Source organism: Triturus cristatus, chromosome 6, assembly GCF_964204655.1.
Source record: "Triturus cristatus chromosome 6, aTriCri1.1, whole genome shotgun sequence".
Lineage (NCBI taxonomy): Eukaryota > Metazoa > Chordata > Amphibia > Caudata > Salamandridae > Triturus > Triturus cristatus.
Window position 1 is genome coordinate 667,847,738 of NC_140589.1, and position 12,490 is coordinate 667,860,227.

Genomic DNA, 12,490 nt, shown 5'->3' on the forward strand with positions numbered 1-12,490 from the left:
TTGAGAAAAAAAAAATGTTTTGTTTTATGTCTGTAGGAATACTGATGCCAAAATGCAGGGGCTACTGTTATGCAGGCAGTTAACTCTTCTGAAACACCTTCTGCCAAGCCACCTGCAAGCTGAATATTTACACAACTGTGAAATGCTTCCACATAAGGACATTGGCTCTTTGCGCTTTCTTGAGGAAGTGCTGGAAGGAGAAGTTGGACATGAACGAATTCCTGATGACTTAATCAGTATCCTGCTAACCTGCGTGCAGCAGTTTTTTGGAGAAGGTGATGAAATAAGGGACCTCCCTGAGCTGGCCAAACAAGGCTGCTTGTGGGTGAACATGGGTTTGCTCCAGATTCATGTTTGGCTTCCACAAACCACATTTGACTCAGCGGTGAAGAAGAAATACAAATTGAAGTATGCCAAGGAGGAGGTATGTGTTTTCTGGATCCACATGGCTTGTTTGGGTGCTATTATGTAGCCTTCCTGTATTATTTTTATTATTGTTATTTGTGTGCATTTTTGATGCCATTCATTTTAATGAAATGGTTTGAAGACCAGTGATACATAATGCAGTGAAACAAAATAATCCCCCTAGTCTGTTTAGAACACACTTAAATTGTTCTGACATTAAAGGTTTTATTTCAGGCTTAAGCTGTCTTTTTTTCCTGTGGTGTTTAACTGGAACCACTTTAACTCCTGTACCTAGCATTCCCAGTCATTGGTAGCATGCTTCCTGTGTTAAAAAAAAAAATCCTTGTTTGAGCACTTTCAAACTGAACATCTGATGATGCCAATGCTTATTCCTTAAGGTTATATCTCTGTTATTTGCCTCCCAAGATATAGATTTTCTTTGGATGATCTCTCATCTCTCATCTCCAGCCTTGTCCACATTTAAGGCCCGTAACTTCAACAGACCGTATTAAAGAAAAAGTCTTTTCTGTGGGTTGAATACATCTACATCTGCCTTTCAGAACTCTGTATTCCTCAGCGATGCTAACTGAACCTCTTGGGGAGAATGCCGGCTTCCCTCCCCTCCAGTAAAAAGTATTTTTAGATCTCATAGCTGGAGCGCCTTCCTTTCACCATGTCAGGAACATGAGTGAACAATGAATGTGTTTGTTGGGTGATGGAAGTGATGTGTGAGACCTGAATATTCTGATAAAAAAAAAAATAATAATAATAAGTGAGGCTGAAGACCTAATCATTTTCTAGGAGCTTATAGTCAACCTGAGCCAAAACCTCCATAATTACATTGGCCATGTAGCCAATAGTAAGTAAACTCTAGTGCCTAGACGCTAGGATGTTTGCGATATTGAATCCTCTTCAGGTGTGGCTAGCACCTTGTTTTTGTTGTTGTTTTTTTAGTTTATGTTCTTTTTATATTGACTGTTTACCTCCCCATTGATAAGCCATTTTCTATAGGAATGCATCTTCATTACAACACATTTTTTAATAGAGCAGTAACTCGCTAAAGAGAAGCACAAATTTTTGATTTCCATTTTTTACCTTTTTAAACAAGTGCAAAGTGTAAATATCCAAAATGTGTTCAAGTTGCTGTTATCCTATAACTCCTATATACGCCCTTTTTCAGAAGGAAGTGTTCCCAGGAGTATTCTCTCCAATCCCAGCACACAGATCAGTGGCTGCACCTCACTAAATATTTCTTGGTCTGTGAATAGGACCCATGAACACAGATCAAAATATTGTCTGGCAGTTAAGTATAGTTTCAGTCTTCCGGCAGAAATTTGTCGAGAGTGATGCGAGGGGAAATTCTAACTGTTTTATCCCAGTTTTGTTCCATTTTGGGCTTTTTTCCTTCATGAAAAATTGATATTTTCAGCTTGGATACAAGGTTAACGAGGGATAAATGTAACTGTTATTATTTGCTGGATGATAAAAACCTTTAGATTGTGTCCTGCTTTCACTCCAGGCTTGATTACCAGCCCAGTAAAGCAACTATAGAAGTGCCACACTCCTACCTAATCCCTTTGGCCTCCCATGTTACACCTCACATATGTCCTTCAAAACTTCCCTCCGTTTACTTGGCCCTCAATGCCATGGATTCATTCTGAACTTCGCGATTGTTTGGAGTAAGTGATGTTAGTAGGACCAGGCCTTCATAGATGTTCAACTGTAACAGAACATTGGCACTTGTGCCACTTAAGAAGTAGGGCATACAGCATAGACCTTGGTAGGGTTATAAAGCCATGATAAGTAGACTGATACAAGTCTAAATAGTGTTGCCGAAAGAAAGTGTATAACAGCAATGTGAGCTCATGCCTGGCATATCCATGAGGGTTCCTTCTACAGATGAGGGGGTATAGCTCCAGCTTCAGTGCCTCTCAGTGTGCCTGTTCCGGTAGAAGGCTGTTCTTCTGCAGGATCATGTCTTGGAATAGTGTTGTCGCTCTTGAATCATGGCACCCCTCGTCCTCTTAGAGCGAGCCTTGACAGTTTGTATTTGTGACCCTGAGAATCACATACCCCAGTGGAGTATCTTGGTTATCCAGTTAGAGTGCACCTGGATTGTGGTACTGTGACATCGTTGGTAAATGGCATTACCCCATCACACACCCACAGGGAATGGAAAATTATGAATAAATAGGGCAATTGCTTATCTATGACTAAAAATAAAGGATGCATGTTGGATCCTTGACACTGCCTCATAGAACACCCCCACCCCAAAATTAAGAAGGCTTTTTGAACGTGTCCTTTCCCCCAAAGTGAAGCTTCCTTCTGGTCTTCTCAGATGCCTTATGAGTTAAGTCCATGCCACTTAACAAACATTTCTGAAGTCTGGCTTTCTCAAATAGAAATGATTATACTTGCTGGACTTGTACGTCAAAATTAATTAGGTTTCAAAATGTAAGCTCAGGACTAGAAAATTGAATTGTCGGTCAAATGCAACCCACTATTAACCCATAACAATAATCACGCTGCAAATGATAGGTTACGATATTGGGCATATAGGTTACATGTCTGTAAATGTGTATACAGAAGTTAGTTGAGGCAGGTTCCTGCTGTGATTCCCCCACATTGCTATTAACATGGAACGCTATCGCTATGACCTTTTTGAAGTTGTTCTTAAAGGGGATTATCTTTTGCATTTAAGGTGATATGGAAAAACGTTGGGAACCAGCTAAAAAAAAGTCCTAGTAAAGTCATTTATCCAGTATTAGGGGTGTCTTTCATAGATTCACATGCCTGAATCATTCCCCGTCGTCGAGACGGGAGCCTCCGGTACATAGAAAAGTAATATCCTATAGACATACATAGAGAAAAATAGGCCTAAGGGCCTCCCCTTAGTAGCCTATCCTTGTCCTTATGTAAAAAGGACCAAACTCTTAGAGCCAGCCAATCAGCTATCACCTCCCTCTAGAACCTTCCTGACAGGAACCTCAGTCCCTCAGATTTTCTACCGCACGTTGTGCTAGGGAGTCTCCAGCCTGAGTTCTCCTCAGGATCTCTTCAATACCAACTTGTTCACTTTTAAAAGTGAGTTCTTTCTTCAAGAACTTGAACAGGATTACTTCAAGCCACTTATCACTGCAGTAAGTGATTTATCTCTTCAAAATTCTGGCATGTCGTAATCCCAGAAGAAAGCCCTTTTCAGGGCCTGCTCTTCATGTGGGAAGAAAAGGCTACATGTGGATGACAAGCATGACCTCTGCCTATATTGCCTTTATCCTGACCACATACCTAAAGACTGTAAGATATGTAGGTCTTTCCTTCACAAGACCTTGAGGGACAGAGAGGGTCGCCTGCTCATCTGGCTGGACAGGCTTAAGGAGAGGGAAAATGCGGTATCCTCAGAGGGAAGCTTTTCAAGGACCTCTGAAGTCTCCCTGAAGAGGCCAAGAGTGGTGTCCCCTGGCCCCTCAGACACTCCTCCTATGAAGGCACAAAAGAAGTCTTCAGAGGCAAGATCGACAAAATCTTCAGTGTCTGAAAAGGATTCTCAGGCTTTTAAGAAGCCTACCCAGTCGTCCAGCAAACTTGCGACATCCTCCTCAGCGCAAAAAAGGGTTGTGGCGCCAGTTTATGTCTCCACAGCGACGACGACTGTGTCAACGACGACAGCGTCGTCGGTCTTCTCGTCGACGACGACCACTCCTTCATCGTCGTCAGCAGGTAAACCTATTCCATCTATAATACTGCTGAAGCCGTCGTCGACGTCCAAAAGTTCGTCGGCGACGAACATTGCCTCGTCGACGACTACATCATCGATGAAGAGCCCCCCGTCGACGGGAGTGTTGACGACGAAGGCGTCGACGACGAAGGCGTCGACGAGAGCATCGTCGACGAAGAAAATATCGTATACGGAGGCACCGTCGACGAAGGTCATGCCGTCGACGAGGGTACCGTCGACGGAGGGATCGTCGTCGACATTGGTCATTACTGAGCCATGGAAGAAATCCAAGCTGATAGAAACGTCGATCTGAAAGAAACACGTTAGTTAGATTCCTCACCTTAGAATATCCCCAGGCGTCAGACTGGATCCGGAAGATTTTTCGTCAGCAATACCCCTTGCGCGTCGCTAGACGTCGTCTGCGGCTCCGCGTCCGTCGTCGGCGTCGTGCGCCGGAATGACGTCGTCGGAGTACTTAGACGCCGCCCTTGCGCGCTGACGTCAGTTATTCTTTTTTCCGCGCCAGTAAACTCAGATCCGGGAGAGCTACCCCTTTAGTCATTTTTTGACTAACTTTTTCGATCCTTTTTGATCTTGTCTCGACTCCGGTGCCGGTAGGATGCCTGGTTTTAAAGCCTGTGCTGACTGTAGCCGCCTGATGTCGGTTACGGACCATCACCGCCGGTGCCTTTACTGCTTGGGCCTCGACCACGACGTGGAGTCGTGTTCGGACTGCAAGGCCCTGACCTCGAAGGCTAGACGGGAGCGGTCCCGTAAGCTTCTCGATATTCGCCACTCGGCTCCCTGCCCCTCTCGATCCCGGTCCAGGAGGAGGTCCAAGGATCGGTCGCGGAGCCGCAGCCGACGTCATCATCGGTCGTCCGGATCCAAGTCTTCGGGTAAGTCGAAGCACTCCAAGAAGTCCAAGAGACGACACTGCTCTTCGGACTCCCCTCGCCGGTCGCGCGACTCGGCCGAGGGTCAGGGTGGTTCCAGCCCCGCGGCTCTGGCGGAGCCGCAGGCGCCGCGCAAGTCCCCATACCCACCGGTCCCTGGGACTGACGCGACGCCGGCAGAAGTCAGTGCCTTCCTCTCGGCCATGAGGAGCCTGGCTCCGCCGTCGACGCCCGCTGGCGCGCCTTCGTGCCCCGCGGACCTGACTGGGCAACCTTGCCTGCCGGCGGCTCCGGCCTCGACGCCGCAAGCGCCCGAGGGACCCGTTCCCGTCACGCCTCCTCCGCCGGCGTCGACACCGGTACCACCTCCGACGCCGACTCCGCTCGGCGTCGAGCCCCGGTTCAGTCCCGGTCCGGGCCCGGCGCCGGTACGGCGCCGATGGACGCCGTGTTCGGCGCCGCTGGAGACACATTTTGTCTATCGCCCGGCTCCGATCCTTCCTCCTGCATACCAGGAATCGGATGATGGGGACAACTGGGAGGCATCTGAGGATCCTTTGGCCGTTCAGGCTCAACTGTCACAGGACTGGGCAGATGAACTGGGGGAGGACAGTGGCCTGGATACCTCTCCAGACACTGGATTCATCTCTCCTCCGACTGTGGCTTCGGAGGAGGGTGCTGCTTTATCTGTGGTGCTGCGCAAGGCGGCCACAGCCCTTGGGCTCGAGCTACCTGCCGTGGCTGTGAGGACGAACGTCCTCACTGAGGTGCTTCAGTCTGCAGCAAGCTCCACTGAGCCTCTGCTGCCATTCAATGAGGCCCTCACTGACGTTCTGCAGGGCACCTGGTCCAAGCCCTCCACAGTTCCTCCTGTGGACAGGAACGGCGCCACCGCCCTGCTCCGGGCGACCCCAGTTTTCTGTCCCAACACCCTACCCCCGAGAGTCTGGTTATCCAGGCCTCTACCTCCCAATCCTCCTTCCCGACCGCTCCGCCGGACCGGGATTCCAAGAGGCTGGAACAGTTTGGCAAAAAGCTGTTCTCCTCCCTTAGTTTGGGCCTGCGGTCTTTGAACACCGCCTGCCTCTTGGACCGTTATTCCCACTCTCTGTGGAATGCGGTGGAGGACGTGCTGCCCCTGTGTCCGGAGGAGGTCCAGACACGACTTACCCAGGCTCTGGCCGATGGGAGGGATGCAGCGCGACATGCTATCCGATGTGGGCTTGACACCACGGACTCGCTGGGTAGGGCGATTTCTACCTCAGTGGCGCTTAGACGTCACGCCCACGTCCTTTTCGGGCGATGTCCAGAGCACCCTCATGGACATGCCCTTTGATGGCACTCGCCTTTTCGGCGAGAAAGCGGACAGTGCGCTGAATCGCTTTAAGGACTCCCGGGCTACGTCCAAGTCCTTGGGCCTCTGGGCCCCGCGGTCGCAAACTTCCGCTTTTCGCCCCTTTCGTGGCCAAGGAAGGGGTGCCTCCTCACGTACGCCTAGCCACCAGCCGCAGAACCAACCTGCGCGCGGTCGCGGACGTGGTTTCCGCCGAGGCGGTTCTGGAGGACGACGAGGTCAGCCCACATCCACCCCGGCAGCATCCGCCTCAAAGCCTTCCTAGTCCGAGCTTTCAGGCCCATTCCTCGCCAGTGGGCGGCAGAGTTCGCCATCAGCTGCTCCACTGGCGGTCCATCACATCGGACAGGTGGGTGCTGCAAATCGTCCGAAGGGGCTACTCCCTCCCCTTCGAGACGACCCCTCCAGCAATGCCACCGCAGCACCACCGTTTCTCGGGGGATCATTTGAATCTTCTCCACGAGGAAGTTTCGGCCCTCTTGGCCAAGGGAGCCGTCGAGCGCGTTCCGAGCCCAGAAGTAGGTCGTGGTTGTTATTCCCACTACTTTCTGGTTCCCAAGAAGGGCAAAGGGGGCCTACGCCCTATCTTGGACCTACGGAACGTCAATGCCTTCCTCCGGAAGGAAAGGTTCAAGATGTTAACTTTGGCTCAGGTTCTAGCTGCCCTAGACCCTGGAGACTGGATGGTAGCGTTGGACTTGCAGGACGCATATTTCCACATCCCCGTCCTGCCGGCCCACCGGCGTTACCTGCGGTTCACGGTGGGCCAGGAGCACTTTCAGTTTACCGTGCTCCCCTTCGGCCTCACCAGTGCCCCTCGGGTGTTCACGAAAGTGATGGCGGTGGTCGCAGCTCATCTGCGCAGATCAGGGGTTCCAGTCTTCCCCTATCTCGACGACTGGTTGTTGAAGGCGGGCTCGCCCCAGACAGTCGTCTCCCACCTCCAGACTACGGCGGATCTCCTGCATTTGCTGGGATTTTCCATCAACGTGCCGAAGTCACACTTGAGTCCCTCTCAGAAGCTCCTCTTCATCGGAGCGGTTCTCGATTCGGCGCAGTTCCGGGTCTATCCGCCGGAACAGCGGGTCCGGGATATACAGGCCCTGATTCCCATCTTTCGGCCTCTATCCTGGGTTTCGGTCAGGCTAGTGTTGCGGCTTCTGGGGCTGATGGCCTCCTGCATCCTACTAGTGCATCACGCCAGGCGGCGCATGCGGGCTCTGCAGTGGGACCTGAAGTTTCAGTGGGCCCAGCATCACGGCAACCTGTCCGACCATGTCTTGATCTCGGAGGGCACTGCACAGCAGTTGTAGTGGTGGCTCACGGACCGCGATTGGGTCAAGGGCAAGAGCCTCTCCCTTCCCCAACCAGAGCATGTCATAGTGACGGATGCGTCCCTCCTGGGATGGGGTGGCCATATGGGAGAGGCGGAGATCAGAGGCCTCTGGTCTCCGGCGGAGTCTCGTCTCCACATCAACCTGTTGGAGTTGAGAGCGATCCGACTTGCACTGAAAGCCTTCCTTCCCTCTGTCAGGGGAAGTGTCGTGCAGGTGTTCACGGACAACACCACCGCCATGTGGTATTGCAAAAAACAGGGCGGGGTGGGGTCGTGGACCCTTTGTCAGGAGGCTCTGCGCCTCTGGACATGGCTGGAACACCAGGGCGTCACCCTAGTGGTTCAACATCTGGCGGGCTCTCTGAATGCCAGAGCAGACGATCTCAGCCGCCGGTGCATGATGGATCACGAATGGCGTCTGAACTTCGAAGTGGCGCAAGGTCTCTTTCAGCAGTGGGGAGAGCCTTGGTTAGATCTATTCGCCACCGAAGAGAACGCGCAATGTCAGCAGTTGTGCGCGTTGGAATTTCCAAGGCGGCACTCGCTCGGCGACGCTTTTCGTCACGAGTGGAGTTGCGGTCTGTTGTACGCCTTTCCGCCTATACCACTTCTGCCCAGAGTGCTGAAGAAGATCAGGCACGACCGGGCCCAAGTCATCTTGGTGGCTCCGGATTGGGCACGAAGATACTGGTATCCCGAGCTATTCAGTATGTTGACCGATCCTCCGATACGTCTGCCCCTTCGGGAGGATCTTGTGTCGCAGCAGCAGGGGACGGTCCTACACCCGAACCTGTCCAGCCTCCACCTCCATGCGTGGAGATTGAGCGGCGGCAGTTGATGCCATTTGACTTGCCTCCTGAAGTCTGTGATATCATTCTGGCAGCCAGGCGTCCCTCCACAAAGACGGTATACGCCTGCCGGTGGAACAAATTTGTGGCATGGTGCACAGCAAAGGCTGTGGATCCCCTTTCCGCCCCTCTTTCTGAGGTTCTCCTCTTTCTTCTTTCTTTGGCCCGGCAGGGCTCTTCCCTGGGCACCTTGAAAGGTTATCTTGCTGCCATCTCTGCCTTCTTGCGGCTTCCTGATCAGCCTTCTCTTTTCAAGTCCCCTGTAGTTACACGCTTTCTAAAAGGCATTACTCACACGTTCCCTCCTGTCCCTTTTGTAATGCCTCAGTGGGACTTGAATCTTGTTCTCACATTTCTAATGTGCGCTCCCTTTGAGCCTCTTCATAATTGTCCTCTTCGTCTGCTGACGCTTAAGACTGCTTTTCTGGTAGCCATCACCTCGGCTAGACGGGTGAGTGAGCTCCAGGCTTTATCTTCAAAGCCTCCTTTTCTCTCTGTTCATCCGGACAAGGTTGTCCTTCGGCCTCGTCCCTCCTTTCTTCCAAAAGTGGTGACCCCCTTTCATCTTGGGCAGTCTGTCACCTTGCCTACCTTCTTACCGCCTCCGCATCCTTCCAAAGAGGAAGAGAGGCTCCACCGTCTGGACCCGAAACGTGCGCTCTCCTTTTATCTGGACCGCACAAAGCAGTTCCGGGTGGACGACCAACTTTTCGTTGGATACGTGGGTGCTAAGAAGGGGAAAGCTGTGCACAAACGGACCATCTCTCGGTGGGTCGTTTTGTGCATCAAAATTTGTTATTCCTTGGCAAAAAAGGACCCTCCTGTTGGGCTGCGCGCCCATTCTACTCGGGCCACAGCGGCTACTACTGCTTTGGGACGGGGTGTCCCTTTGCAGGACATCTGTCAGGCGGCGACGTGGGCTTCACTACACACGTTTGCCAGGCATTATTGCCTTGACAGCTAAGTCCGGAGGGATGGCTTCTTTGGCCGTTCTGTCCTCCAGGACTTTCTGGTGTGATCTTGGTTCGCAGACCCACCACCGGGGATGGTATTGCTTGGGTATCTATTCTAAGGTGAGGAATCTAACTAACGTGTTTCTTTCAGATGAACAAGTTACTTACCTTCGGTAACGATGTATCTGTAAGAAACATTAGTTAGTTAGATTCCTCACCGACCCACCCATCCTCCCCGTTCTGCGAACTGACATCTAGGGTTAAGGTTATCCTTTTCAGGCCCTTAGATTTTATTTTTGGCACCAGTGTCGGTCTTTGCATGGCTCTGCGTTCCTGGCGCGGAAAGCTATGTACAAGAACTGACGTCAGCGCGCGAGGGCGGCGTCTAAGTACTCCGACGTCATTCCGGCCGACGACGGACGCGGAGCCGCAGACGACGCCTAGCGACGCGCAAGGGGTATTGCTGACGAAAAATCTTCCGGATCCAGTCTGACGCCTGGGGATATTCTAAGGTGAGGAATCTAACTAACTAATGTTTCTTACAGATACATCGTTACCAAAGGTAAGTAACTTGTTCTCTATGACCCTACCACCGTCGACAACACCAATGACGACGGCAGGGGCTCCTGCAAAAGGTTCTGTGTCTGGCAAACTGACCAAGAAGCAGATTACACCAGAAACAACGTCACCAAGTAGGGTGCAAACTCATTTGCCTACGGAGATTCTCCAGAGTGAGGAATCTGAAGAAGATCTCCTGGATCAGGCTACTTCCCCTTCAGACCTTCACGTGAAATGTCAGAGCACGGACGAAGAACAGGAGGAGATGAGCTACCAGGAACACTCTTTCCGAGCTCAGGTTCGCACAGAGGTCATTCCGATGGTATGCCTTCCCGTTTCAATTGTAAATGACCTTAAATACCTTATCCAGGACTACAAACAGCGTTTCCCGGAGTCACCGGCAACTGGGACAGGGGGCCCGACGCCTACTACAAATACACCACCGGCAGCCCCAAAACAGACACGGCCAACTACTCAGGTCCGCCATGAGAAAGTGCCACCTCAGGTGATAGAATCATCAGATGAGGAGGCGGAAGAAATGGAAGAGGGGGAAGTCCAAGAGGACCACACGGATCACGATGAGGAGGAAGAGTATGTGGCATCTTCCCCAGCTTCACCCCATCCGCGCCAAGCAGATTCACCGCCAGTGGACATTGGCGGTTTCCATAGAATAGTGGAAAGAGCAGCAAAGCGATTTCATATGGTGATGGAATCGACTGAGACCGAGTGCTTCTTACATGACTTCAAGGAGCAAACAAAGACAACAAAGTCGATCCCAATAATAGACTTTCTCTGGGACCAGGGAAAGAAACTGATGCTGACGCCGGCCTCTGTACCTGCGGTTGTTCCACGCCTGGATAAAAAATACAAGGCTCCAACCACAGCGCCAGCTTGCCTTAATGGGCACCCGAAACCGGATTCGGTCGTAACCCAGGCGGCCCAAAAGAATTCACGCAACCCTTCCTCTCCTCTGTCAGCCCCACCGGACAGGGAAGGCAGGAAGTTGGACACAATCGGTAAAAGGTTTACTACGACATCGGCCATGACCATCAAGGTGGCCAACTCCATAGCCCTGTTAGGGCGTTATAACCGCCAGCTTTGGGAAGATATAGCCCCATATATAGCAGAACTGCCAGACACAGTTCAGGAGGAGGTCAAGGCACTGCTTACGGAGGGTCAAACCTCGGCAGCTGAGATCATTGATTGTGCCATAGATGTAGCCATGACGGGCTTTCGACAACTAGCTGGTGCAGCAGTCCTGCGCCGTCAGGGATGGCTTAAGGCAACATCATTCAGACAAGAGGAGCAGACGAAGGTGCTGGACATGCCCTTCGACGGCCAACACCTTTTCGGGGACAAGATTGACGAGGCGCTCCAAGCGATCAAGAAAGACACTGATACTGCTAGAGCACTTGGTACTTTGCAGGCAAGGAGTCAGTCCTTTCGAGGCAACAAATCCAGGGGCCAGTCCTCCTACAGGGGATCCTATCAAAATAGGTCCTCGTATTCCTACCAGAATAAATCCCAGTACCAACAGAAGCAGCAACAAGGTCGTCAGTCTTCTTATGGGAGATCAAACTTCAGGGGCAAAAACCAGAAGAGGGGCACTGGCGGACGCCAGTGACCAATTACTCCAGCCAGTCCAGCAACTATATCCCTCCTTAAAGATTGGAGGAAAATTGACCCATTTCCTAGAAAATTGGCATCTCATCACCACAGATCGCTGGGTACTCCAATTAATAAGATTCGGCCATTCCCTGGAATTCACCACCATCCCACCTGCAACCCCTCCCCGCAGGCTTCCGCACAAACATCTACGACTGCTGCTCCAAGAAATATCGGCGATGTTGAAGAAAGGAGCGATCGAGCGAGTTCCATCGTCTCAAAGAGGGAAAGGATTCTATTCCCGCTTCTTTCTTATACGCAAGAAGGAGAAAAAGTGGAGGCCCATACTAGACCTCAGGGCTCTCAACTCTTTCCTGAAGAGTCAGTCGTTCAGGATGGTGACGATCCAAGAAATACTAGGCATTCTAGAAAAAGGAGATTTTATGACATCTTTGGATCTCCAGGATGCCTACTACCACATCCCGATACTCAGGGGGCACAGAAAATTCCTGAGATTTGAGGTCGCAGGACAGCACTACCAATTCAAAGTCCTACCGTTTGGCCTCAAATCCGCACCGCGGATTTTCACCAAGTGCCTTTCACCTGTGGCAGCTTTCCTGCGTCAAATGGGTCACCAAGTCTTCCCCTACCTCGACGACTGGCTGGTAAAGGCGCCTTCAGCTGCAGGCTCGACCGAATCCTCCAACGCCTGCACCAATCTTTTTCAACACCTAGGATTGACTCTCAATCACGAGAAATCCTGCATGTCCCCAACAAGAAACATCACCTTCCTCGGGGCGACCATGAACACGGAATG

The 12,490-nt window shown here is 51.4% G+C and overlaps 1 protein-coding gene across 1 annotated transcript in view; it reads left to right on the forward strand.

Moving 5' to 3' along the window:
- MDN1 (midasin AAA ATPase 1) overlaps positions 1-12,490 on the forward strand; it is a 2,002,810-nt gene that overhangs the window by 1,207,841 nt on the left and 782,479 nt on the right. The window contains exon 61 of the mRNA XM_085611158.1: positions 37-424. Within this exon, the coding sequence (XP_085467284.1) occupies positions 37-424 (388 nt within the window). The remainder of the gene's footprint in view (positions 1-36; positions 425-12,490) is intronic.